Genomic DNA, 27,758 nt, shown 5'->3' with positions numbered 1-27,758 from the left:
CTTCTCTGCCTACTTGTGATCTCTGTCTGTCAAATAAATAAATAAAATCTTTAAAAAAAAAAAAAAGATTGAGATCTGGGGCACCTGGGTGGCTCAGTAGGTTAAAGCCTCTGCTTTTGGCTCAGGTCATGATCCCAGGATCCTGGAATCAAGCCCCATATCGGGTTCTCTGCTCAACAGGGAGCCTGCTTCCCCCCGACCCCTCCGTCTGCCTACTTGTGATCTCTGTCAAATACATAAATAAAATCTTTTAAAAAAAAGGAAAGATTGAAATCTTCCCATTTGCAATGACATGAATGGAGGTAGGGAGTATTAAGCTAATAAGCAAAATAAGGGAAAGACAAATACCATATGATTTCACTCATATATGCAATTTAGGTAATAAAACAAGTGTGCAAAGGGAAAAAAGAGAGAGAGAGATAAATCAAGAAACAGACTCTTATTAATTATAGAGAACAAACTGATGGTTACCAAGAGGGGAGAATTTGGGGGATTGGGTTAAATAGGTGAAGGAGATTAAGGAGTGGACCTATTGTGATGAGTGGGTGTTTTATGGAAGTACTGAATCACTTTATTGCACACCTGAAAGTAATATAATGCTGTATATTAAGTAGCTGGAATTAAAATAAAAACTTAAGAAAAAACTAATTCAGGGTTTCATTAATGGAAGTTTTGATTGATCAAGGTTTTACTAATTGAAATTTTGATTGAGATGATTATAAATGGGAATGCAGTTATAAGAAATAATGCAAAAATCCCTAGGCCAGGTTCTCTTTTTAAAAGATTTTATTTATTTTGAGAGCGAGAAAGCAAGAGAGTATATGAGTGGGGAACAGGAGAGAGGGAGAGAAAGAATCCCAAGCAAACTCCACACTGAATGTGGAGCCCGACATGGGGCTCGATTTTACGACCCTGATATCATGACCCAACTTGAAATCAAGGGTCAGACACTTAACTCTGCTGAGCCACATCTTCTTTATCTGTTTATCAGTTCATGGACATTTGGGCTGCTTCCATATCTTGGCTATTGTAAATAATGGTGCAGGTAATCCCTTTGAATTAGTGTTTTTGTATTCTTCGAGTAAATACCCAGTAGTATGATTGCTAGATCATAGGGTAGCTCTATTTTTAACTTTTTTTTTTTCAAGATTATTTATTTATTTATTTGACAGAGAGAGAGATCACAAGTAGGCAGAGAGGCAGGCAGAGAGAGAGAGGAGGAAGCAGGCTCCCAGCCAAGCAGAGAGCCCTATGTGGGACTCTATCCCAGGACCCTAAGATCATGACCTGAGCTGAAGGCAGAGGCTTAACCCACTGAGCCACCCAGGAGCCCTATTTTTAACTTTTTGAGGAACCTCCATACTGTTTTCCAGAATAGGTGCATTAGTTTGCATTCCCACCAACAGAGTAAGAGGGTTCCTTTTTTTTTTCTTTCACATCCTCACCAACACTTGTTTCTTGTGTTTTTTATTTTAGCCATTCTGATGGGTGTGAGGCAATATGTCATTGTAGTTTTGATTTGCATTTCCCTGGTGATCAGTGATGATAGGCATCTTTTCATATGTCTGTTGGCCATCTATGTCTTCTTTTAGAGGAATGTCTGTTCATGTTTTCTGCCGTTTCTTAGATTATTTTCTTCAGATATCCTTTATCAGATATGTCATATGCAAATATCTTCTCCCATTCCATAGATTGCCTTTTAGTCTTGATGATCATTTTCTTCACTGTGCAAAAGCTTTTTATTTTGATGTAGTACCAATAGTTTATTTTTGCTTTTGTTTCCCTTGCCTCAGGAAACATGTCTAGGAAAAAGTTGCTATAGCCAATGTCAGAACTTACTGCCTTCTAGGATTTTTATGGTTTCAGGTCTCACATTTAAGTCTCTAACCCATTTTGAATTTATTTTTATGTATGGTGTAAGAAAGTGATCCCGTTTCTTTCTTTTGCATGTTGCTTTCCAGTTTTCCAAAGGGCCATTTGTTGAAGAAACTGTCCGTTTCCCACCGGATATTCTTTTCTGCTTTGTCAAAGAGTAATTGACCATTTAGTTGTGAGTTTACTTCTGGGTTTTCTATTCTGTTCCATTGATCTGTGTGTCTATTTCTGTGCCCATACCATAGTGTTTTAATTACTACAGCTTTATAATATAGTTTGAAGTCTAGAATATTGATGCCTCCAGCTTTGCTTTGCTTTTTCAAGATTATTTTGACTATTTAGGGTCTTTTGTGGTTCCATACAAGTTTTAAAATTGTTTGTTCTAATTGTGTGAAAAATGCTATTGATATTTTAAAAGGGATTGCGTTAAATGTGTAGATTGCTTTGGATAGTATAGACATTTCCACAGCATTTGTTCTTCTAATCCTTGAGCATGGAATGTGTTTCCATTTCTTTGTGTCATTTTCAGTTTCTTTCATCAGTGTTTTATAGTTTTCAGAGTACAGTTCTTTACCTCTTTAATTAGATTTATTCCTGGGTATCTTTTTATTTGGGGTGTAGTTGTAAATGATATTGTTTTATTTGTCTTTCTGCTGCTTCATTATTGGTATGTAGAGATGTAACAAATTTCTGTATACTGATTTTGTATTTTTTTTTTAATAAACATATAATGTATTTTTATCCCCAGGGGTACAGGTCTGTGAATCGCCAGGTTTACACATTTCACAGCACTCATCATAGCACATACCCTCCCCAATGTCCATTTCCCCACCACCCTCTCCCATCCCCCCTCCCCCCAGTAACCCTCAGTCTGTTTGTTGAGATTGAGTCTTTTATGGTTTGTCTCCCTCCCAATCCCATCTTTTCATTTTTTCTTTTCCTACCTCCCCCCAACCCCCCCGCATTACATCTCCACTTCCTCATATCAAAGAGACCATATGATAGTTGTCTTTCTCCGATTGACTTATTTCGCTAAGCATGATACCCTCTAGTTCCATCCACGTCGTCGCAAATGGCAAGATTTCATGTCTTTTGATGGCTGCATAGTATTCCATTGTGTATATATACCACATCTTCTTTATCCATTCATCTGTTGATGGACATCTAGGTTCTTTCCACAGTTTGGCTATTGTGGACATTGCTGCTATAAACATTCGGGTGCACGTGCCCCTTCGGAGCACCACGTTTGTATCTTTAGGATATATACCCATATAGTGCAATCGCTGGGTCGTAGGGTAGCTCTATTTTCAGTTTTTTGAGGAACCTCCACACTGTTTTCCAGAGTGGTTGCACCAGCTTGCATTCCCACCAGCAGTGTAGGAGGGTTCCCCTCTCTCCGCATCCTCGCCAGCATCTGTCATTTCTTGACTTGTTAATTCTAGCCATTCTGACTGGTGTGAGGTGGTATCTCATTGTGGTTTTGATTTGTATTTCCCTGATGCCAAGTGATGTGGAGCATTTTTTCATGTGTCTTTTGGCCATCTGGATGTCTTCTTTGCAGAAATGTCTGTTCATGTCCTCTGCCCATTTCTTGATTGGATTATTTGTTCTTTGGGTATTGAGTTTGATAAGCTCTTTATAGATTTTGGATACTAGCCCTTTATCTGATATGTTGTTTGCAAATATCTTCTCCCATTCTGTCAGTTGTCTTTTGGTTTTGTTAATTGTTTCCTTTGCTGGGCAAAAGCTTTTGATCTTGATGAAATCCCAATAGTTCATTTTGCCCTTGCTTCTTTTGCCTTTGGCGATGTTCCTAGGAAAAAGTTGCTGTGGTTGAGGTCAAAGAGGTTGCTGCCTGCGTTCTCCTCAAGGATTTTGATGGACTCCTTTCTCACATTGAGGTCCTTCATCCATTTTGAGTCTATTTTCATGTGTGTTGTAAGGAAGTAGTCCAATTTCATTTTTCTGCATGTGGCTGTCCAATTTTCCCAACACCATTTGAAGAGGCTATCTTTTTTCCATTGGCCATTCCTTCCTGCTTTGTCAAAGATTAGTTAACCATAGAGTTGAGGGTCTATTTCTGGGCTCTCTATTCTGTTCCATTGATCTATATGTCTGTTTTTGTGCCAGTACCATACTGTCTTGATGATGACAGCTTTGTAATAGAGCTTGAAGTCTGGAATTCTGATGTCACCGACTTTGGCTTTCTTTTTCAATATTCCTTTCGCTATTCGAGGTCTTTTCTGGTTCCATATAAATTTTAGGATTATTTGTTCTATTTCTTTAAAAAAATGGATGGGATTTTGATAGGGATTGCATTAAATATGTAGATTGCTTTAGGTAGAATAGACATTTTCACAATATTTGTTCTTCCAATCCATGAGCATGGAATATTTTTCCATTTCTTTGTGCCTTCCTCAATTTCTTTCATGAGCACTTTATAGTTTTCTGACTGTAGATTCTTTGCCTCGTTGGTTAGATTTATTCCTTGGTATCTTATTGTTTTGGGTGCAATTGTAAATGGGACTGACTCCTCAATTTCTCTTTCTTCTGTCTTGTTGTTAGTGTAAAGAAATGCGACTGATTTCTGTGCATTGACTTATATCCTGACACTTTACTGAATTCCTGTACAAGTTCTAGCAGTTTTGGAATGGAGCCTTTTGGGTTTTCCACATATAGTATCATATCATCTGCAAAGAGTGATAGTTTGACTTCTTCTTTGCCAGTTTGGATGCCTTTAATTTCTTTTTGTTGTCTGATTGCTGAGGCTAGGACTTCTAGTATTATGTTGAACAGCAGTGGTGATAATGGACATCCCTGCCGTGTTCCTGACCTTAGCAGAAAAGCTTTCAGTTTTTCTCCATTGAGAATGATATTTGCGGTGGGTTTTTCATAGATGGCTTTGATAATATTGAGGTATGTGCCTTCTATCCCTACACTTTGAAGAGTTTTAATCAGGAAGGGATGCTGCACTTTGTCAAATGCTTTTTCAGCATCTACTGAGAGTATCATATGGTTCTTACTCTTTCTTTTATTAATGTATTGTATCACATTGATGGATTTGCGGATGTTGAACCAACCTTGCAGCCCTGGAATAAATCCCACTTGGTCGTGGTGAATAATCCTTTTAATGTACTGTTGGATCCTATTGGCCAGTATTTTAGTGAGAATTTTCGCATCTGTCTTCATCAAGGATATGGGTCTGTAATTCTCTTTTTTGGTGGGATCCTTGTCTGGTTTTGGGATCTAGGTGATGCTGGCCTCATAGAATGAGTTTGGAAGTTTTCCTTCCATTTCTATTTTTTGGAACAGTTTCAGGAGAATAGGAATTAATTCTTCTTTAAATGTTTGGTAGAATTCCCCTGGGAAGCCGTCTGGTCCTGGACGTTTGTTTGGAGATTTTTGATGACTGTTTCAATCTCCTTACTGGTTATGGGTCTGTTCAGGTTATCTGTTTCTTCCTGGTTCAGCTGTGGTAGTTTATATGTCTCTAGAAATGTATCCATTTCTTCCAGTTTGTCAAATTTGTTGGCGTAGAGTTGCTCGTAGTATGTTCTTATAATTGTTTGTATTTCTTTGGTGTTGGTTGTGATCTCTCCTCTTTCATTCATGATTTTATCTATTTGCAACCTTACTCTTTTCTTTTTGATAAGTCTGGCCAGGGGTTTATCAATCTTACTAATTCTTTCAAAGAACCAGCTCCTAGTTTTGTTGATTTGTTTTATTGTTTTTTTAGTTTCTATTTCATTGATTTCTGCTCTGATTTTTATGATTTCTCTTCTCCTGCTGGGTTTAGGCTTTCTTTGTTGTTCTCTCTCCAGCTCCTTTAGGTGTAGGGTTAGGTTGTGTATTTGAGACCTTTCTTGTTTCTTGAGAAAGGCTTGCACTGCTATGTATTTTCCTCTCAGGACTGCCTTTGTTGTGTCCCACAGATTTTGAACCGTTGTGTTTTCATTATCATTTGTTTCCATGATTTTTTTCAATTCTTCTTTAATTTCCTGGTTGACCCATTCATTTTTTAGGAGGATGCTGTTTAGTCTCCATGTATTTGCGTTCTTTCCAAATTTCCTCTTGTGATTGAGTTCTAGCTTCAGAGCATTGTGGTCTGAAAATATGCAGGGAATGATCTCAATCTTTTGGTACCGATTGAGTCCTGATTTATGACCCAGGATGTGGTCTATTCTGGAGAATGTTCCATGTGCACTAGAGAAGAATGTATATTCTGTTGCTTTGGGATGGAATGTTCTGAATATATCTGTGATGTCCATCTGGTCCAGTGTGTCATTTAAGGCCTTTATTTCCTTGTTGATCTTTTGCTTAGATGATCTGTCCATTTCAGTGAGGGGAGTGTTAAAGTCCCCTGCTATTATGGTATTACTGTTGATGTATTTCTTTGATTTTGTTATTAATTGGTTTATATAGTTGGCTGTTCCCATGTTAGGGGCATAGATATTTAAGATTGTTAGGTCTTCTTGTTGGACAGACCCTTTGAGTATGATATAGTGTCCTTCCTCATCTCTTATTATAGTCTTTGGCTTAAAATCTAATTGATCTGATATAAGGATTGCCACCCCAGCTTTCTTCTGAAGTCCATTAGCATGGTACATTGTTTTCCACCCCCTCACTTTAAATCTGGAGGTGTCTTCGGGTCTAAAATGAGTTTCTTGTAGGCAGCATATTGATGGGTTTTGTTTTTTTATCCATTCTGATACCGTGTGTCTTTTGATTGGGGGCATTTAGCCCATTAACATTCAGGGTAACTATTGAGAGATATGAATTTATTGCCATTGTATTGCCTGTAAGGTGACTGTTACTGTATATTGTCTCTGTTTCTCTCTGATCTACTCCTTTTAGGGTCTCTCTTTGCTTAGAGGACCCCTTTCAATATTTCCTGTAGAGCTGGTTTGGTGTATGCAAATTCTTTCAGCTTTTGTCTGTCCTGGAAGCTCTTTATCTCTCCTTCTATTTTCAATGATAGCCTAGCCGGATATAGTATTCTTGGCTGCATGTTTTTCTTGTTTAGTGCTCTGAATATATCATGCCAGTTCTTTCTGGCCTGCCAGGTCTCTGTGGATAGGTCCGCTGCCAATCTAATGTTTTTACCCTTGTATGTTACAGACTTCTTTTCCCGGGCTGCTTTCAGGATTTTCTCTTTGTCGCTAAGACTTGTAAATTTTACTATCAGGTGACGAGGTGTGGACCTATTTTTATTGATTTTGAGGGGCGTTCTTAGCATCTCCTGGATTTTGATGTTTGTTCCCTTTGCCATATTAGGGAAATTCTCTCGAGTAATTGTCTCCAATATACCTTCTGCTCTCCTCTCTCTTTCTTCTTCTTCTGGAATCCCAATTATTCTAATGTTGTGTCGTCTCATGGTGTCGTTTATCTCTTGAATTCTCTCCTCGTGGTCCAGTATTTGTTTGTCTCTCTTTTGCTCAGCTTCTTTATTCTCTGTCATTTGGTCTTCTATGTCACTAATTCTTTCTTCTGCCTCATTTATCCTAGCAGTGAGAGCTTCCATTTTTGATTGCACTTCATTAATAGCTTTTTTGATTTCAACTTGGTCAGATTTTAGTTCTTTTATTTCTCCAGAAAGGGCTTTTATCTCTCCGGAGAGGGTTTCTCTAATATCTTCTATGCCTTTTTCGAGCCCGGCTAGAACCTTGAGAATCGTCATTCTGAACTCTAGATCTGTCATGTTACCAGTGTCCGTATTGATTAGGTCTCCAGCCTTTGGTACGGCCTCTTGTTCTTTTTTTTGAGGTGAGTTTTTCTGCCTTGTCATTTTGTCCAGGTAGGATTTGCTTTCTCCTGCTGTGGAATTCCGCTGTTCTTGGTGACTGAAGTTGGTTTTGGATGGGTTTCTTGTTGATCTTCTCGGGGGAGGGGCCTGTTGTAGTGATTCTGAAGTGTCTTTGCCGCAGGCGGAATTGCACCGCCTTTGCCAGGGGCCGGGCTAAGTAATCCCCTCGGGTTTGCTTTAGGGAGCTTTTGTTCCCTGAGCACTTTCCGTAGAGTTCGGGAGGCCGGGAATGAAGATGGCGGCCTCCCAGTCTCCAGCCCGGAGGAACCGAGAGCTTGGGGTTCCGCTCCTCAGTGCACCCTTAGAGAAAAGCGCCCAACCGCCCGCCTCCCTGGCCTGCGGTCACACCTTGAGGAAAGCAGTCAATTGCTGGAACCTGGAGAAAAGCGCTCGGTCGATTCCGTCTCCGTGGCCTGTGGCCTCGCTCCGAGCCCACCCAGCCTGCGACCGGCACAAGGTAACCCCGGGCTGAGAGCTCACTTCCTCGGCTTTGTTGCTGTAGCCGGCTTCCCTGCTCTAATACCTGCGAGCTCTGCGGCCCTCAGACACCCGTAGTCCTTCTGTGACCCCACGGGAACTGGGGTTATGCTGACCCTGCCTGGGTTTCCCCCCAGTTTAGCCTCTGGAGCGATGTCTCCCAGTGGAGCCGACTTTTTTTTTTTTTTTCAAATTTTTATTATTTATTCACTTGATAGACAGAGATCATGAGTAGGCAGAGAGGCAGGCAGAGAGAGAGAGGAGGAAGCAGGCTCCCCGCAGAGCAGAGAGCCCGATGTGGGGCTCAATCCCAGGACCTCGAGATCACAACCTGAGCCGAAGGCAGAGGCTTAACCCACTGAGCCACCCAGGTGCCCCTGGAGCCGACTTTTAAAAGTCCCGATTTTGTGCTCCGTTGCTCCGCCGCTTGCCGGGAGCCGGCCCCTCCCCCCGGGGTCTATCTTCCCGTCGCTTTGGATTCACTTCTCCGCAGTTCCTACCTTTCAGAAAGTGATCGATTTTCTGTTTCGAGAATTGTTGCTCTTCTTCGCTTCGATTTCCCGTTGGATTTGTAGGTGTTCACAATGGTTAGATAAGCTATCTAGCTGATCTCCTGCTACCTGATGTCATCTCAGCCTGCTACTTCTCCGCCATCTTGACTCCTGCCTGATTTTAAATTCTGTAACTTTACTGAGTTTATCAGTTCTAGCAGTTTTTTGGTAGAGTCGGGTTTTCTGTGTAGGGTATCATGTCATCTGTAAAGAGTGAAAGTTTTAATTCCTTACTAATTTGGATGCCCTTTTTAAAGAAAGGGAGTGGGGGATTAGTAAGGGAAGAGGGAGAGAATATTAAACAGACTCCACACCTGGAGCTGGGTTTAATCTTAAAACCCTGAGATCATGACCTGAGCCAAAATCAAGAGTCAGATGCTTAATTGTACTGAGCCACCCAGGTACACTACTTTTTATTTCTTTTTGTTTCTGATTGTTGAGGCTGGGACTTGCAGTACTATGTTGAATATAAGTGGTAAGAATGGACATCCCTGTCTTGTTCCTTACCTTGGGGAAAAACCTCCCAGTTTTTTCCTATTAAGGATGATGTTAGCTGTGTATTTTTCATATATGGACTTTATTATGTTGAGGTATGTTCCCTCTAAACCTACTTTGTTCAGGGTTTTTAATCACAAATGGATGTTGTATTTTATCAAATGTTTTTTCTGTGTCTATTGAAATGATCATGTATAAAATTAGTAAAGAAGAATCCAAAAGAAAGCAGCTATTTAATAAGATTAGTTTAATGATTCTTCAGGAAAAATAATTTCTGTTATATTGTCCAATTTTTACATGATTGGTGAATCAGTAGTGTTTTGGTTTTTTAAAAAAAATTTTTTTAAAGATTTTATTTATTTATTTGACACAGAGAGAGAGATCACAAGTAGGCAGAGGGGCAGTTAGAGAGAGGTGGGGAAGCAGGCTCCCCGCTGAGCAGAGAGCCCGATGTGGGGCTCGATCTCAGGACCCTGAGATCATGACCTGAGCTAAAGGCAGAGGCTTAACCCACTGAGCCACCCAGGCGCCCCAGGTTTTTTAAAAAAATTTTAATCAAAGTATAATATATTGAGGAGAGTGGCCAAAATGTAAATATAACATATAAAACTTGTGGCTGAATATCCATGTATCTACACAGCAGTAGTATCATTTCATAAATGTTAATATTGAGGGAAAGGTCTTATCTTTTGATAAGACCTTTTTGATACCTTTATTTCTTTCTACTTTCTAAATTTTATTTTATTTATTTATTTGAGAGAGAGAGCATGAGCAGAGGAAAGGGACAGAGAGAGAGGGAGAGGGAGAAGCAGACTCCCTGCTGAACAGGGAGCTTGACTTAAAGCCAGACTTGATCCCAGGACCCTGAGATCATAACCTGAGCCGAAGGCAGATGCTTAAGCAACTGAGCCACCCAGGTGCCCCTTTTTTCTACTTATTTAGAAGCATTTACATGCAACCAGAGTTGGGCTACTTAAAAAAAAAAAAAAAAAAAGTAAATTGTAGAATATATTTAAGAAACAACTCTGTAGCCACAACAAGGGTTTAAATCTTAACTGATATTTTCTATTTTTTTTTTAAGGTTTTATTTATTTATTTATTTGACAGAGAGAGAGAGAGAGAGATATCAGAAGTAGGCAGGGAGGCAGGCTCCCCGCTGAGCAGAGAGCCCAATGTGGGGCTCAATCCCAGGACCCTGAGATCATGACCTGAGCCGAAGGCAGGGGCTTAACCCACTGAGTCACCCAGGCGCCCCTTAACTAATATTTTCTAGATATACAATTTATTTATTTATTTATTTATTTTTAAAGATTTTATTTATTTATTTGACAGACAGAAATCACAAGTAGGCAGAGAAGCAGGCAGAGAGAGAGGAGGAAGCAGGCTCCCTGCTGAGCAGAGAGCCCGATGCGGGGCTCGATCCCAGGACCCTGGGATCATGACCTGAGCCGAAGGCAGAGGCCTCAACCCGCTGAGCCACCCAGGCGCCCCTAGTTATACAATTTAATTTATGCTGGTTCTCTGTATCCCCATACTCATCTGTGAAATAAGAGATTTTAATTTTACAGGGACTAAAAGTAGATAGATTTAACACAATGAGTGTATTGCTTGATAAAAACAAATTTAATTATGTCACATTCAAAATGAGGCTGATAAATAACTATTTTTTTCATAACATGTTTAAGAAGTAATTGCTGACCTATTCCATAAATTTAGGTATAGAATATTCAGCCACTTTTTCAAGGTAAAGAGAAATTTGGGAATGAAAAAGAACTTTATATAGAGGTCAATATACAGAATTTGTTAACTCAAAAAATATTAGGTTGAGTCTTAGAAATTACCTATAGTTAACCTTCTTAACCTACAAGGTGTTAATTCTGTGTGGGTCAACCCTAATAGAAAACAGAAAGTCAAAAGTCATTAAATACATAGTTGGGTAATAGATTAATAACAGATTTTTAAGGGAATTTTAGAAATGGATCTAATCTGTGTGTGTGTGTGTCTGTAGATAAAGTGGATGTTGAAACTAGGTTAGTTTCCATATCTTCTGCGCTCTCCTCCCACTTGACAAAAGAAAGAGATACCTTTTATAGATTCTGAATTTTTTGAAGTACAGTGTCCAGGAGAGTAAAAAGCTCTAGGTTGTTAAGTAAAGGGACAGTTTAAGTTACTGGTTTTGATGAAGCTTCCTTTAATGATTAATTAGATCACCAGAAACCTGCCCAGGGATTATCTTTCCTTAGCTCATACATAGTTTTTGTTTTGTGAAGAATAAAGTTTGATGGGACGTCTCGGTGGCTCAGTCAGTTATGATTGGGTCATGATCTCAGGGTCCTGGGATTGAGTCCTGCGTTGGGCTCTTTGCTCAGTGGGGAGACTGCTTCTTCCTCTGCCCACCCCACCCCCCAGCTTGTGCTCGCTCATGGGCTCTCTCTCTGACAAGTAAATAAAATCTTAAAAAATAAAAATAAAAAATAAAGTATGATTTTCTGCCCTAAGATATTTTTGGCTTATTTTAGAATGCTATCAATTGAAATTTGGGAGTTATCACTTAATTTTTGATAAAGGAAACATTTTACTGTGAAGCTACAATAACTTTAAACTTGTATATGCTTAATAACATATGTCCAAATATATATAAAGCAAAAATTAACAAAATTAGAAGGCAGAATTTGTCAAAGACATAATCATTGTGGGAAATTTTCTTGTTGTTAATAAACACACCAATTAATAGGGGAAAGAAAAGTTAAATAACTTAATTTGCAAGTGTTGTTTAAAAACACATATAAAACCCCATGAAAAATAGTTTTGTGATAGTATAAAGCTATTATTTCCAAACTGTGTGCTGAGGTACCATGGGGTTCCATGATGAAATCAGAGAGACATTTGGGATATTCTAAATTTTTAAGAGACACATAGCAACATTTGACATCTTTCAGATACCACAGAACTATTAGGTATTGAGGTAGTTCACAATTTAAATATTAGATCTCACTGCATTCCTTTTAATCACGTATTTTGTTTAAGAGTGAAGTGAGATTTGTTTTTTCTTTCAATTTATATACCCACAGCCCCCCATCCTTCACAGCCCCACAACCCCCTGCCAATGACTATTAAGTTGTTTGGACCTGACTACTTGAATAAGAAAACTTAGGTATTTCTTTTGGCCTATACTGTAGACTGAGAAGGTTCAGGAAATTGTGGTGTAAAGCAAATACCAGTTAATTTCACAGTGTTGCAGAGACTCTTTCTGATCACCATACAATTAAATTAGAAGTCCAGGAATAAGATAGTTACAAAAATCTCGTAATTGTGAAAAAAAAAGAAAGAAAGAAAGAAAGAAAGTACTTCTGAATACGTTGAGCATCACAGAAATCCTAGTGGCGATTAGGATTACGTAGAAATGAACAATAGGAAAAATATTACAAGTCAGAACCTATGGACTACAGTTAAAAATGTACTTCACAAGAGAAATTTACAGCAAGTAGAGATACAGAACAAAGAATAATAGTATTTAAAAGGCATATTAATGCGTCTATAGCATAAGTTTTAAAAGATTAGTACATCACTTAGTTTTTGCTGCATAATAAACCACTCCAAAACCAAGTAGCTTAAAACAGTTGACATTTTAGTCAGCTAATAATTCTGTGGGTTGGCAGAGTGGTTCTCCTGGTCTGGGCCCATTCAGCTGATCTCTGCTGGGCTCCCTCATTCATCTCTGGTCAGTTGGTGGGTTAGCTGGTGACTAGATGATCTAAGGATGGTCTCAGACAAGTTTCTGGCCTTTGGATGAGACCTTGGTTGTCTTCTATGTAGCCTCATCCTCCAGCTGGCTAGCACAGTGTTGTTCACGTGGTGGTTTTAGAATTTTAAGAGCAGCAAGAGAGGACATTCTTAGATGTATAAGCACTTTTCAAGTGCATTTGATTAATGTCCCCTTGCCAAACCCAGCCACACAGCCACATCTAGAATTAGTACAGGACCAAACTGTCCAGAGGCATGGGTATGGGAAGGGGAATTATAGCCATGTTTGCAAACAATTTACCACAGTTTGAATATAAACAATTTTTTGCCAATAGATTTGAAAACTTAGCTGAAATGAACAATTTTCTAGTGGCAAAAAAGATTTACCCATTTAACTCAAGAAGAAATGAAAAACATGAAGAGATCTTAAATTATATCAGTAGCGAAACATTTAACCTCTTCCAACCTAAGAAAGAAAAGGTAATCTTGCTGATAGAACTCCAGCAAACATTCAAAGAACAGATAATTTCAGTCTTATTAAATGATTGTAGAGAAGGTAAGGAGGTAACACCCAACCCATTTTGTGAGGCTAGCAAAGCCATGACTTCAAGAATGAGACCAAGACAGCATGAGAAAAGGTGCTTGTAAGCCGGTTTCACTTATTAACATAGGTAAGAAAAAAAATTATAAATCACATATTAGCAAATTAAGTCCAGAAGTGAGTATCTTTTTAAAATTTGCAGGAAAGATTTATCCCAGGTCTTGTAAACATTGAACTTTTACATTGCAGGGTTCTAAGTTTAACATTAAAAAGTCAGTTAATTTACCACATTTACAGATGAAAGAGGAAAATTATATGTCCATATCAATAGATGCAAAAGAAGTACAGTTTAATAAAATTAAGCACCTGTTTGTGGCGAAAAAGAAAAAGAAAACGATCTTAACAAATTAGGAATAGAAATGCGATTCCTTACGAGGTAGGGGGGTGGGAAAGACCGCAAGCATCATATATTATGATAAAATGCTATTCCTGTATTGGGCATCTGTGTATTTAGGAGGTTTTAGTTATATTTATGCTATTATGTATTGCTTTGTGCCTGAAATATCTGGTAGAGTTGGAGAAATGGAGAGAGTACAATTTCTTTTTTTTTTTTTTTTTAAGATTTTAATTATTTATTTGACAGAGATCACAGGTAGGCAGAGAGTCAGGCAGAAAGAGAGGAAGGGAAGCAGGCTCCCCGCCAAGCAGAGAGCCCGATGCGGGGCTCGATCCCAGGACCCCGAGATCATGACCTGAGCCAAAGGCAGAGGCTTTAACCCACTGAGCCACCCAGGCGCCCGAGAGAGTACAATTTCTTAAAGGCCTTTGGAAGTTTAATTATTCAAAAGGCTAAAGGAAAATAGAGAATAAAATGAGATAAAACCTTAGTGAAACATTTAAATAAATTCCAAGAAATGTTAGGATATAATAAATTTTAAGATTAACCCTTGTACGAATGACAAAGTACAATGCATAGTTTTTTTTAGGTTTTGAAACAATTTCAAACTTGCAGTTTGAAATTCAAATTTACATTAGTATAAAAACCACTGTCCACTCTTTACCCAGTACCCAGCTTCCTTGTTTGTTAGCTTTTTTCTGTATTTGCCTTATTCTCGCTCCTTTCTCTCTGATTTAAACACGCACACACACGCGCACACACACACAAAACCATTAAGTTGTTGGCATAATGCCCCATTATCCTTAATTTGTCAGTTCATATTTTATAAAAATATACACTTTCCTATGTAACCACAGTTCATTTGTCAATTTAACAGATAAATATCTACCATCTAATTCATGGACCTAACTCATATTTTGCTAGTTGTTCCTAATGTCCTTTATAAATCCAAAATCCAGTCTAGGATTAGACATTGCGCTTGTCATGTTTCCTTAATCTCATTCAGTCTGACCGTTCTTCTGTCTTTATCTCTCAAGACTACATTTTTGAAGAGTACAGACTAGTTCTTGTAGATTGGCAGATTTAGATTTGTCTCACTTTCCTCAGGTGGTTGTTGTTATTATGGTAGGAATACCACAGACATGATACTGTTTTCTCAATACATGAGACCAGAAGGCTCATAATGTGGATTTGTTCTTTACTCATGATAATAATCTTTGTCAGTTCCTCAAGATGCTGTCTGCCAGGTTTTTCCACCATAAATTAATAAGTATTTTGTGGAGAGCTACTTGAGAATATAAAATATCAATGCATGGATTTTAATATTTGGAAGATGCATTAACTTAAAATAATGTAGAACTGATTGAGTAGTTGCTAAAGAAGTATGCTGTGATAAAACTGCAAGTTAGTAGGTTATGTAATGATTAGTATATATATATATATATATATATATATATATATATAGGCCTCAGTTTGTTTGAACATGCTTGCTCCTACATAGGACAAAAATAGGTAGTATACAGATAAGCCAGTAAACTGCAGATACACATATATTTCCAGTTTTAACTTTCTACTCGATCTGAATTTTAACATAAATATTAATACCTCTTCAGATAATTTCTGTTACCAAAAACTTCTATAAATACTGTATTGAAGACTAGATAGTATAAGCTCTGAAATTTTGAGTTGAAAAGGATTTTAGAAATCATTCAGTCTTTTTTTTTTTAAGATTTTTATTTATTTGAGACAGAGAGAGAGCGAGCAGGTGTGTGCATGAGCAGTGGGGAGGGGCAGAGGGAGAGGGGGAAGCAGGCTCCCTGCTGAGCAGGGAGCCCTAAGTGGGGTTTGCCTGAATTCCAGGACCCTGAGATCATGACCTGAGCTGAAGCAGGCACTTAACGAGCCAACTGAGCCAGCCAGGCACCCTAGAAATCATTCAGTCATTTATCTAATTTATTTTTACTTAATTCCATAGACAAACTATAAACTTAAAAGAAGATTGATTTACCCAAAGTGATATGTGAAATGGCACATGTTGCTGCCATTACAAACAATTGAAACCCCATAAAATATAGAAATACATTTGCTAGTAGAGAATTTTTGTTTTTAAAAGCCAGATAGCAAGAGTTTATATCTGAGGTAATGGCAAGTAGGTGGCGTTTATGCTGATGAATTCCCATTCCCAACAAGCATACAAACTTTAACATTTGAGTTTTGAACTCTTTCCCATCTAGCTGACTTCTTGCTTTAGTAAGTAGGTGAAAGCTATCATACCATTTAATGTATTTGCTAGACTTTTATAGTAATAATGCATCCCCAAATTTGAATCTTTATTAAAAGACTGGGAGGCATGATGTTGGTCAGAACTACTGGTGTTTAATTGTGTGTGTGTGTGTGTGTGTGTGTGTGTGTGTGTGAAAGCTGTACTGTTACCAGTTAATTTTGTTACCAGATCTAGAAGGTAGCCTGTTACTGGTTTGTAGTATGCACATTTAATTCATGTTCTCCTTATCCAGAACAAAAGAGATGAACACTTACTGAAAAAAAGAAATGTTCCCCAAGAAGAAAGTTTAGAAGATTCAGATGTTGATGCTGATTTTAAAGCAGTAAGTTACTTTGGTGTTATAAAGTGTTTTTACAATAATTTTTATTATAAGCAGAAAACTTCATTTGTATTCTAAGACCAATTTTACAATGATAATTAATGTATATTAACTCATAACTATAGTAAATAAACTTAATAAATACAATTTTATTAAAAAAAACTCTTTGCTGAACTGTCTTTTTTTCCTTTTAAGCAAAATGTAACACTAGAAGCTATATTGCAGGTATGTTATTAATTTAATATAATTCTCACTTTGAAGTATTTTAAAATTGATATTTTAAAAATTTCTTAAATTTACATTTGCTGTTACAGAATGCCACAAGTGATAACCCAGTGGTCCAGTTAAGTGCTGTTCAGGCTGCAAGGTAAATACTAATTTGTCCAGGGAGTTAGTGTAGGTGTCTTAGCTGGTAGTCTAGAAGTAATACGTTGTTTTTTCTGTTCAAAGTTTGAAAATTATAGCAGTTAATTTCTTATATTTCTTTTTCTAGAAAGCTATTATCCAGTGACAGAAACCCACCAATTGATGACCTAATAAAATCTGGGATTTTACCAATTCTAGTCAAATGTCTAGAAAGGGATGATAAGTAAGTATGGATTTGAGTCTCTGTTCACTTGTTTTTAGTTAACTGAAAATTTAGGATTATAATTTAACTAATGGGTTCAGTTAGGTTTTGCATTTATTATGTTTTTCATTTGTCATACATTTTTATGTAACTTTCTAATTGTATGATCATATTCAAAAGACCTGAAGTGGTTTTTTTTTTTTTTTTTCAGTTTTTGAAGTATGTGTGTATTTTCTAGGAAAATTTTAGCTTAATGTTTATTGCCTATTCTAACTTACTTCAAATATTTATAGTCTTTATTTATTTTGTTTTTGTTTTGAGTAATATTTTAAAACAACCCAAATAGTGTTTGAGTCACTCTTTGCTTATGAGTCTATATATAGATTAACCTCACGACTGAGTCAACATGAATGGTTTCCAGAACTGAGTGGCTCTTACCCTGGGATTATTCCAGCTGATCCACTGATCTTCTGCGAAGTCTTTAATAGAACTCCAACCATGATTATTTGTCTAAATAATATGCTTTTTATTTGTGGTAAATTAAAAATCAGATTATACTTTTCCAGAATAGAAAGGGAAAAACACTACTTTGTATCTTTTGAGGCATGGCCCCATTTCTGTTAATGTTTAAGAGATATCCCAGTGTGCTGTATCTTAAAACTCATCAATTTGAATTAACAGAGAAGAACCTGAGTTTTAAATCCAAAGTATTTTATTTAATTTTTTTAAAAAGATGTCATTTATTTATTTTAAAGCGAGAAAGAGTAAGCAAGGGGAGTGGCAGGTAGAGGGAGAGGTTGGGGGGGGGTGGGATGCAGACTCCCTGCTGAGCAGGGAGCCCAACACAGGACCCTGGGATCATGACCCAGGCCAAAGGCAGAGGCTTAACTGACTGAGCCACCAGGAGCCCCATGAACCCCAAAATATTTTAAAACAAATGCTGATTTTTGCTTTTTGAGATGATTTAGACTAAAATTTGCTGTATTTTGCTAAATGTTGTCGAAAGAGTTTTCAGTTGACTAGATAAAACAGTGAAATATAAATGTTGCCACAAAGGATTTTTATTATTTAAAAACACTTCCTTCTGCTTTCATTATGTGCTACAGCCATCCCTCCAAAAATGCTTAACACTTATTTTATGCAATCATGTATATTTTCTGTAACAAGTATTTAAGTAAAAATACGTTTTATTTCAGCTGTTTAAAAAACAGTCTGTGGGGGCGCCTGGTTGGCTCAGTGGGTTAAGTCTCTGGCTTCGTTCGGCTCAGGTCATGATCTCAGGGTCCTGGGATAGAGCCCCGCATCGGACTTTCTGCTCTACAGGCAGCCTGTTTCCCACCCCCCCCCCCACCTGCCTCTCTACCTACTTGTGATCTCTGTCAAATAAATAAATAAAACCTTTAAAAAAAAAATAGGGGTGCCTGGGTGGCTCAGTGGGTTAAAGCCTCTGCCTTCGGCTCGGGTCATGATTCGAGGTTCCTGGGATCGAGCCCAGCATCAGGCCCTCTGCTCGGCAGGGAGCCTGCTCCCCCCTCTCTTCCTCCTCTTTCCCTGTCTTTCTGCATACTTGTGATCTCTGTCTGTCAAATAAATAAATAAATAATCTTTTAAAAAAAAATAAATTAAAAAAAAAAGTCTATTCTACCTCTACTTTTAGGGACTCCCTTCTTCCCTTAATCTCCTTATATTTGTTTTACTTTACATTCCAGCCTTTGACATAGGCTCATATTTTGTGTGTGTGTGTCTGTCTTTGAAATATAGCATATATATAAAAATTACGATTAAATATATACAGGCCTGTACAACTACCACCCAAAGCAAAAACAAAATTGTCAGTTGTTTGGATTTGACTTTATGGAATTGTCATGGGAAATTGTGTTATCATAAAAAAGCCCATAAACTTTGGAGCCAAATAGATATTGGTTTAAATGGAGAGTTTGCTATGACCAAAACCCAAGTGGCTTTTGAGCCTCTGATACCTCATCAGTAAAAATTAGTTGTAAGGAATGGAAAAAATATACACAAAACACTACAGTATCAAACTTAAAGTAAATGCTCATTTATTGTTTACTTACTACACATTATTTTTCTGTATCTTCTTTTTTTCTTCTTTTGAATGTGATCCCTGCTTTATAATTTTATTTTTTATATCTCACTGTTTTCTCACTTAAGGCCCTAATTTCCAGTATTTTGCCAAGCTACCTGGACTAGCTTAATAGATTAACCCCAAAACACTTTCTTCTTCCAGCCAAGAACAACATAAACTCATCATCTTTGATCTTATTGTCCTTTTGCTTCTTCTCTGCCTCTGATTCCCTGACTTCACCAAAATTCATCATGTAGTTCTTATCTGCTACTCCATTTTCTTACTGGCCCTTTTTTTTTTTTTTTTTTTAATCTCACTGCTTGTTCTGTCTGTGACATTTATTCTCTTTAAAATCTTTTTCCTGGGACACCTGGGTGGCTCAGTTGGTTAAGCTGCTGCCTTCGGCTCGGGTCAGGATCCCAGGGTCCTGGGATCAAGTCCCATATCAGGCTCCTTGCTCAGCAGGAGCCAGCTTCTCTCTCTGCCTGCCGCTCTGCCTGCTTGTGTTCCCCCTCTCTCTCTCTCTATGACAAATAAATAAATAAATAAATAAATAAATAAATAAATAAAAAAAATCTTTAAAAAATAAAAAATAAAATCTTTTTCCTTCTTGGATTTCTCTAACCTTGTTACGAACAACCTTACTTTCTTTGATAATTATAGAGCTTTCTTCTAAGTCCCTAACCTTCAGCTCTCAGTTTTTCCCCACTACCACCCCCTCCCACCTTGGTATTCTGTTTAAAGGAAATTATATTCTTTCAGCCATCTATCCTAACTCGATGTATATAATTTACTTTCCATCAGCCTTTAACCTTTTTTATCCATTCTACATATCATGGACTCCAGCATTATTTTCTTTACTCTCCTTTTCAGTAGCCTTCTGTATTAGTATGTATATAGAATAAATTCCAAGTTCTGAAGCTTGGGATTTGAGTTCTACTCCCCTTCACCACCCCAGCACCCTGACCATACACACACACCTGAAATACCTACCCTTTCCAGTTTCATCCCCTGTTAAATTTTTGCATGCTTTCTTAGCTTCCGCTCTCTTGATCTATTCCTTGTCACCTGTACACATCATGGTCATCCCACCCATGATACTTTTATTTATATTTCCAGCTGTTAGTGGCTTTCTTTCGTTATCTGTCTGAAAATCTAGTTCAGTTTTCACTTTCTGTGTGAGGTCTTTTATCATAATGCTAAATTGTAAAAATCTCATCTTTTCAGTAAAATTATGCAACCTTGTAATATCTCCAGTATGTAAAGCATATGATGTAGTGGATCAGATGGGGTCTCAGCTTTAAGACCAGTCTAGAGGCTATAACAGTATTCAAGTGAAATGGCGAGGGCCTCAACTAGTACAGTGATTTTAAGAGTGATGCTATAAATATAAGAAATATTTAGGGCATAAAATCAACATGACTTTTTGATTAGATGTTTATGGGAAAGGAAGAAGTCAAAGAAAATAAGGACTGGCTGAATGTTGTGACTACCAGTGGGGATAAACAAGTAGGTTTATATTGTCTGACTTTGGAAGCCAGTGAGACAGTAGCCGGTTGGATATAACAAGGTGAAATTCAAGGACAGGGTAAAGAATAACTGTATAGGCCTGTGGGTCCTAAATTTAAGTGGTAGTTACTGTGTCTCAAGATTTTTTATTGTGTTTTACAGTCCTTCATTACAGTTTGAAGCTGCTTGGGCATTAACTAATATAGCATCAGGAACTTCTGCACAGACTCAAGCTGTTGTACAGTCTAGTAAGTAAATCAACATCCTTACTTGCTGGGAGTTTTTAAAAAATAAAGGCAACGAAGTGGAGTTTTATTATAAAGACTGAATTTTTTACAACATTTTTAACTAGTGAATTTTATGAGTTTCTTTTGTTGGTTGATATCTTTCCCATAGCTATCATTAATCTATCACTAAATAATTTTAATGGTGGCTACTAAAAAGTGAACTAAGTTTTATCTTTTTGGGTAGAGACCATCTCCTAACAACAGGTTTTATATTTTCTGTTTCTAGTACCTCCAACGTGCTGAGTAACTTATGCCTTTTAACTTGTAACATACATTTTTAAAATTTTGCCCACCTCAGGATGGGCTAACAATGATTCGTGTGTTGATCCAAACTGACAAAAAAAAAAACTTTGAAAAAATTAGATGTCACCAAGTACTCTTAATGTGTAGGTTAAGAAAACTGGCTTTAGGTGTCCCTGGAGATGATTTTAATGATAAGTAGTATATGATACAGCAATAAATTATATTGAATCAGTTAGTGAAAATACCAGTCTCTTTCAGACATTTCAAAGGAGAACGTTAGGTATTAGTTGTACCAGAAAGGTAGCAGGTTTTAGACAAGAACCTTTAATAAAGACAAGGAGATACAATTTAATAACAATGTTTTATATGCATTTTTAATTTTTTGGTTACTTTCTGTTTGTGATACTGGTAAATGATACTGGTCTTCTATTTATAGAGGTGATAAAATTAGTTAAATTACTAATGTGAAGTCAGTTGAAACTCATACATTGCTGGTAGCAATGGTGTGGCTTCTCTGGAGAAACAGTTTATCAAAAGACTAATCATAGAGTTACCATATGACCTAACAGTGCCACTATTACGTGGACCCAACAGATATGAAAACATGTCCACACAAAGACTTGTATAATAGTGCAAACATGGAAGTAATCCCAGTATCCATTAACTGATATAAGTAGATGAACAGAATGTGTTCTATAATGGAATACTATTCAGCAAGAAAAAAAGAATGAAACGTTGATATGTGCTATATATGGATGACCCTCAAAAACACTATGCTAATTAAAGAAGCCAAACCAGAAAAAAATCCCACATATTAATACAATTTCATCAGTATAAAATGTCCAAAATATGAAAATCTATAGAGACAGAAAGCAAATTAAATGGCTGCCTAAAGCTGGAGGAGTGGGCAATAGGACTGCTGTGGATATATGGCATTCTTTTGGGGTTGTAGGACATGTAAAATTAAATTGTAGCAATAACTGTACAACTCTGTATAAATACTAAAAATCACTGAATTGTGTACTTAAACAGATATATGTATATAAATTATATCTCAATAAAGCTGTTAAAAGTTGATTTTAGTTTAAGTGTTAAGTAAATAATATAGGTAGTGCAGAGATAACAACAAAAAATCCTGGAAGTTGACTAAAATTTAAGAAAAAGTGATCTGGCTTATATTTAGTTTCCTACCTGGAGTGAGTATGATACCAGTGTTTTACATTACACTTATATTAACGTGTAAATTATGTAAGAGTAAAGATTATAATGATAAATTATTTTAATTTATAAGATAAGCCAGATAGGGGAATGATCAGTTCTTTAGATAAATTCCCATATTAGCAATTGGGATCGTACTGACTGAAGTATTATATTCTAAGTTTATGTGTTTGGGGGGAATCTTTTTTTTTAACGCCTTAAAGGGAAAATTTCATGCTGCTGTTTTCTTTTAGTTAATGATATATAATAGCAACTTGTAAATCTTTTCAATAAGTGTGTTACTTGAATATTACTAGGGGAAAATACTAAAATGAACGTTTTTTATGGTAACATTATTTGCCACATTTATTCATTCAATGAACTGTATTTGGGTAACCATAGTATGCCAGGTTCTGTATATTTTATCAACTTATTTAGTCTGAAATATATAAACTCTTAAACATTTTGCAGTATCAATATTTGTTTTTATTATAGATGCCGTACCTCTTTTTTTGAGACTTCTCCATTCACCACATCAGAATGTTTGTGAACAAGCGGTATGGGCTTTGGGAAACATTATAGGTAAGTTGGATTTAGGTTTAAAAAGACTCTAATTAAGAATCTTAATTAACTTTTTTCCTACATTGGCATAGCCATTACATCCTATGTTTCCTCTAATTTTAACGTGGGTTGACTATCTTCTTGCCTCATAAATACTAACGTAAGATGGTACCTCTTGAAACAGATAATGCAATTTGCTATCAGGATTTGTAGGTTAAATTTGTGTTCTCCAAATCAAAATCTAGAGAAAGAGCAACACTTGAGGCCCTTGACTAATGGTGAGGAAACATAGAACATCAGTGTCCCAACATGAGCCATTGCATACATTTCAGACTTTCTCATCCTGAATGTAATTTTTTTTTAAATACAATTTTCATTTCTGTAGGTGATGGTCCTCAATGTAGAGATTATGTCATATCACTGGGAGTTGTCAAACCTCTTCTGTCCTTCATCAATCCCTCCATTCCCATCACCTTCCTTCGGAACGTCACATGGGTCATTGTCAATCTCTGCAGGAATAAGGACCCCCCACCGCCTATGGAGACAGTTCAGGAGGTAAATGAAGAATTGCAAAGCCCAGATGGTATATTTTCCCTATGTTTATGCTTTAGATTTTCATTCAGGGAATGAAATAATGCATATACTTACTTCATTGCAAGTATGAGATCTTTGAAGTAACATATCGTATTTAATTTTTGACTCCCGTGAAATGAAAGTTGAGTATCTTATGGCATCTCACAAAATGTTCATCCACCCTAATTCCTATTTTTTATTGACGATTTTCATGAAAAAACAACTTTCAAAAAGAAAAATACAAAAGGAGAAAACCAAATCTCAGAGGTTTTATTACTACATTGCATTGTTGGTTTATTACTAAAAAAGGGGGGGGGATTGCTACAAATAAAACTGGTGTACTTACATGCAAATGTTCTCGAATGAATTTACATTAAGTCCAATTGAAATTTCTCTAGATATCTGACAAAATCAGTCTTCTTAAATGTGTAACATATTTTGTGTTAAATCTACTAATTAAAACAAAGTAAAAACTTTTCTATCTACATTTAAGTTGTAAATGGATCTGAGTATTTTAAGTTTTTGAAAAATCCTATGCAACCTTTAATCACTTGACTGTCAAAAAATGTTAACTGTGAACCTTTGTAATAGACATCTTCACCAGTTTCTGTGTTTTGCTGTTAGAGAAAGGGTACTTAGTGTGATTCCCTAACACCCCCACTTCCTCCCTCCCAGATTAAAAGAAAAAAAAAAAAGATATATAAGGCCTGAATTCAGCAAACTATATACTTTGTACTGGTTATAATTTTCTTGATTAAATCTGAAATCAGAAACTTTAATTTGACTGAAGTAGCTAATTAAATAAAATCTTACCTTATTCTTTAAGCAGGTAAGTAAGATGACATTTTAAGAATAGCTTTTTTTTAGGGGCACCTGACTGTCTCAGTCGATAAAGCATGTGACTCTTGATCTTGGGGTTGTAAGTTTGAGCCCCACTTTGAGTATAGAGATTACTAAAAAATAAAATCTTTACCAAAAAAAAACAGTTTTTTTTTTTAGCTAGCTGTATTGTATAATTGCATCTTCATTCTTTCCACTTGACATGATATGTTAGAAAGAAGGTTATAGAAAACAACTGTTTTTCCTTTAAGGTGCATTAATCTCTGCCAGACTTATTTGGATATTTTAATTGAATATCTGAACTATGTTCTTAGTTTTTTCAGATTGAACTGAAATCAGACTTTCACTTTCCTAATAGAGATTTAAACAAATTTAACGTTGTCTTTTCTTGCTTTGCAAGTAATATTTACTGCTTTTTGTATCACAGTTATTCATTTTTACAAAGACATATTCATCAACTCTAGTGTTATTTATTGTTTATCTTCTTTCCTCAGATTTTGCCAGCATTATGTGTCCTCATATATCATACAGACATAAATGTAAGTAAAGTAGAATCTTAGATTTGGGATTTTGCTCTTGATGGGACTAGAAGGGTTATTTATTTTTTAGACTTTTGTAAGTGTCAGCATGTATTTTATTAACTTGTGAATCTTCCACAGTGTTAACCTTTTTCAGAAATAGAATTAAGATTATATTAACTTTATATCTTAAATCAGATAGCAAAAATGCGAACTTCAGAGAAATCTCACATATGTAATTATTTATCTGTGTCATTCATATTATTTTAAGTATCAATATTTATAAAGTGGTAAAAACTTTATAAAGCACCTTCATATTTCTTTAAACCTCATTAGTTGGTTAAGAGTCCAACTCTTGATGTTGGCTAAGGCAATGATGGCAGGGTCATGGGATTGAGACCTCAGTTGGGTTCTGCATTGGTCTCCCTGCTTAGCCCTTAGTCTGCTTGTCCGTCTCCATCCCCCCTCTTGCTCTGTCTCTCTCTTTGTCTCTCTAAAGTAATAAATCTTTAAAAAAAAAAAACTCTTTTGATACTTTTAATAGGATTGATATTATGCCATCATTCTATAGAATAAGAAACTGGGCCTCAGGGAAAGATTAAATGATTCATCCAAGGTTGAAGAGCTTATAAGAATTAAAGTTGATGTTCAAAACAGAGATCTTTTTAAAAAACAAAAACAAAAAATACTGAGATCTTCCAGTGGCAGATTTTGTGTGCTTCATGTGAAACCACACTGCCTCCCAGGACAACCTTTGGAGGTATATAGTATTAAAGAATATCAAGTATTTTTAAGTTTAAATGCAAAGGCATTTTCATATGATTTGGTCATTACGTGCGATTTAGTTAAGAATTTACTATATGTATTCTAGCAGATTTTTTTAAATTAAATAATCTGAAAACTCCCCTTAATGTAGCAAAGCAAAATGTTATTTTTCCATGGAGTATATGGAAAAGTGTGTGTGTGTGTATGTATGTATATATATATATATATATATATATATATATATAAATAAAATGAATAAATTTAGTTAGTGTTCATCTAGCATTGATTTGGCTTCTCTTGTTCCGGCTAAGATCTCTTTCTGATTTGCTATATGTTTCTTTTTTTATAATGCTGTCTTTGTTTACATACACATATAATAAAAAATGTATGTGTTTGCGAGAGCTATGTGTGTGATTTATCACTGGCATGAAGAAAATGCATTTGCTAACATTGCTAACATTGCACCACATTTCTCTTACTCATTTTAGAACTTTAAGCTCTTAGGAAGGAATGTTTTTGCAACTAAATAACTTGTCATTTGTGCTGCATTAGCCTGAAATGTCATAAAAATTAAGTGAAACCTGTTTAGTCATAAACTGTCCTATTTTTTGAATGAATATAAATGTGACTTAGTAAAAGTGAAAAAAGTAGTAACTATCTTAACAGCAAGAAGGAGTAAAATTATATCACAAAATGTATTCGTTGCTAAATTTATTTCTAAGCATTCCAACCACAAGATTATAAGTAAAATAAACAAAATATCTGATATTGGCACCAAGACTTTTACCCCAGGACATTATGGAATTGATTATAGCCAGATGAAATCTTCTGTCATCTATTGATGATCTTTATTTGAAAGCCAGGGGTATTGAGTTACAGGTATATTTGTCGAGTTGAACAAATACTCATGGATTAACCATTTAAGCTAAAATTGTGCTTTGAATTGTAGGCTCAAAGATAAAAAAGACATAGAGAACCTGCCTTCTAAGACCTTTACATTAGTAGCAGGTAAAAAGAGTTGGAAGGAATGAACTTTTGTTGACAACTTGCTATGCTGAATCTGTTACTGTAATTTCCTTCTACCTTACTGTATCCTTATGTGATAAGTTTTATTCTCCTATTTTATTGATAAAGAGTTTAAAATTCAGTAAAGTAAAATAACCTAAGGGCCTATATGATAAATAAGAGCCATAGCTGAGACTTGAAGCTATGTCCACGCCCTGAGCATTTTTAATAACATGATCTCATAAATACAGAATATGGTGTGAAGACAGAGTAAAAGTGAAATAGAGGAATGACCAAATGCTAATTATGAGAGTGCATGTTCTCTCTGGCAACCAGAAAGCTTCACTGAGAAAGAAACATTTGAAACTAGTATTATGTGGAGAAAGATGGTGGTAGAAGTGGCAACAGGGGTAACAAAGATGGATTATTTTAATAGCTAACACTTGTTAAGGGTTGAAAATGTGCGGGGCATTACTTTAAGCACTTTTCATATGTTAACTCATTTATTCTTTATTAAAATGAGATTGGTACCATCATTATCTCCCTCTTACAAATTTGTAAAAGAGGCAGATAGTTAAATTATCTAATGTCATACAGCTGGGACAAGTAATACTTTGTCAAGTTGAAAAGTCATTTCAAGCATATGAGGAAAGATAAGAAAGACTCAGGAGCATACTTGGAGGGTTTGGAGAATACAGGTAGTTAGTAACCCAACACATTTGCTGGGCAGTTAAGTTGCAGGGTTTTCAATCCTGTGTTGAACAGTTTTGGCTTTATCTTGTGATCAGTGGAGAGTCATTGGAGATTTTTAAATAGAGGAGTGATGTGCTTGTATCTGTTATGGTCAGATAACTGAGAAGAGGTATGCAGGGTTTGGAATGGGGAAGGTATGAATGTAAGTAGGCTTATTTTACCATCATAATTGGTTTAAAGAAATTGATGAAGGTCTAAGTTAGAAACAGTAATGATTAAGAGAGGAAAAGTTTGGGTGTTAAGAGATAAAATAAGTAGAACTTTGAGAGGAAAGGATCGAATTGAAGGAAAAGTAAAAATTACTTTGGTTTCTGATTTAGCAGTCCACATGGATAATAATGCCATAACCATCAGAAGGAGTAAAGCA

General features: G+C 36.3%; 1 protein-coding gene across 1 annotated transcript in view; it reads left to right on the top strand.

Moving 5' to 3' along the window:
* KPNA3 (karyopherin subunit alpha 3) overlaps positions 1-27,758 on the top strand; it is a 99,416-nt gene that overhangs the window by 49,801 nt on the left and 21,857 nt on the right. The window contains exons 3-10 of the mRNA XM_080798599.1: positions 16,400-16,489; positions 16,682-16,711; positions 16,801-16,853; positions 16,980-17,075; positions 20,812-20,897; positions 22,872-22,958; positions 23,323-23,492; positions 24,845-24,889. Coding sequence (XP_080654725.1) covers positions 16,400-16,489; positions 16,682-16,711; positions 16,801-16,853; positions 16,980-17,075; positions 20,812-20,897; positions 22,872-22,958; positions 23,323-23,492; positions 24,845-24,889 — 657 coding nt within the window. The remainder of the gene's footprint in view (positions 1-16,399; positions 16,490-16,681; positions 16,712-16,800; positions 16,854-16,979; positions 17,076-20,811; positions 20,898-22,871; positions 22,959-23,322; positions 23,493-24,844; positions 24,890-27,758) is intronic.

The sequence above is a fragment of the Martes martes genome (assembly GCF_963455335.1).
Source record: "Martes martes genome assembly, chromosome: 3".
Lineage (NCBI taxonomy): Eukaryota > Metazoa > Chordata > Mammalia > Carnivora > Mustelidae > Martes > Martes martes.
This window is presented reverse-complemented; position numbering and strand designations above follow the sequence as displayed.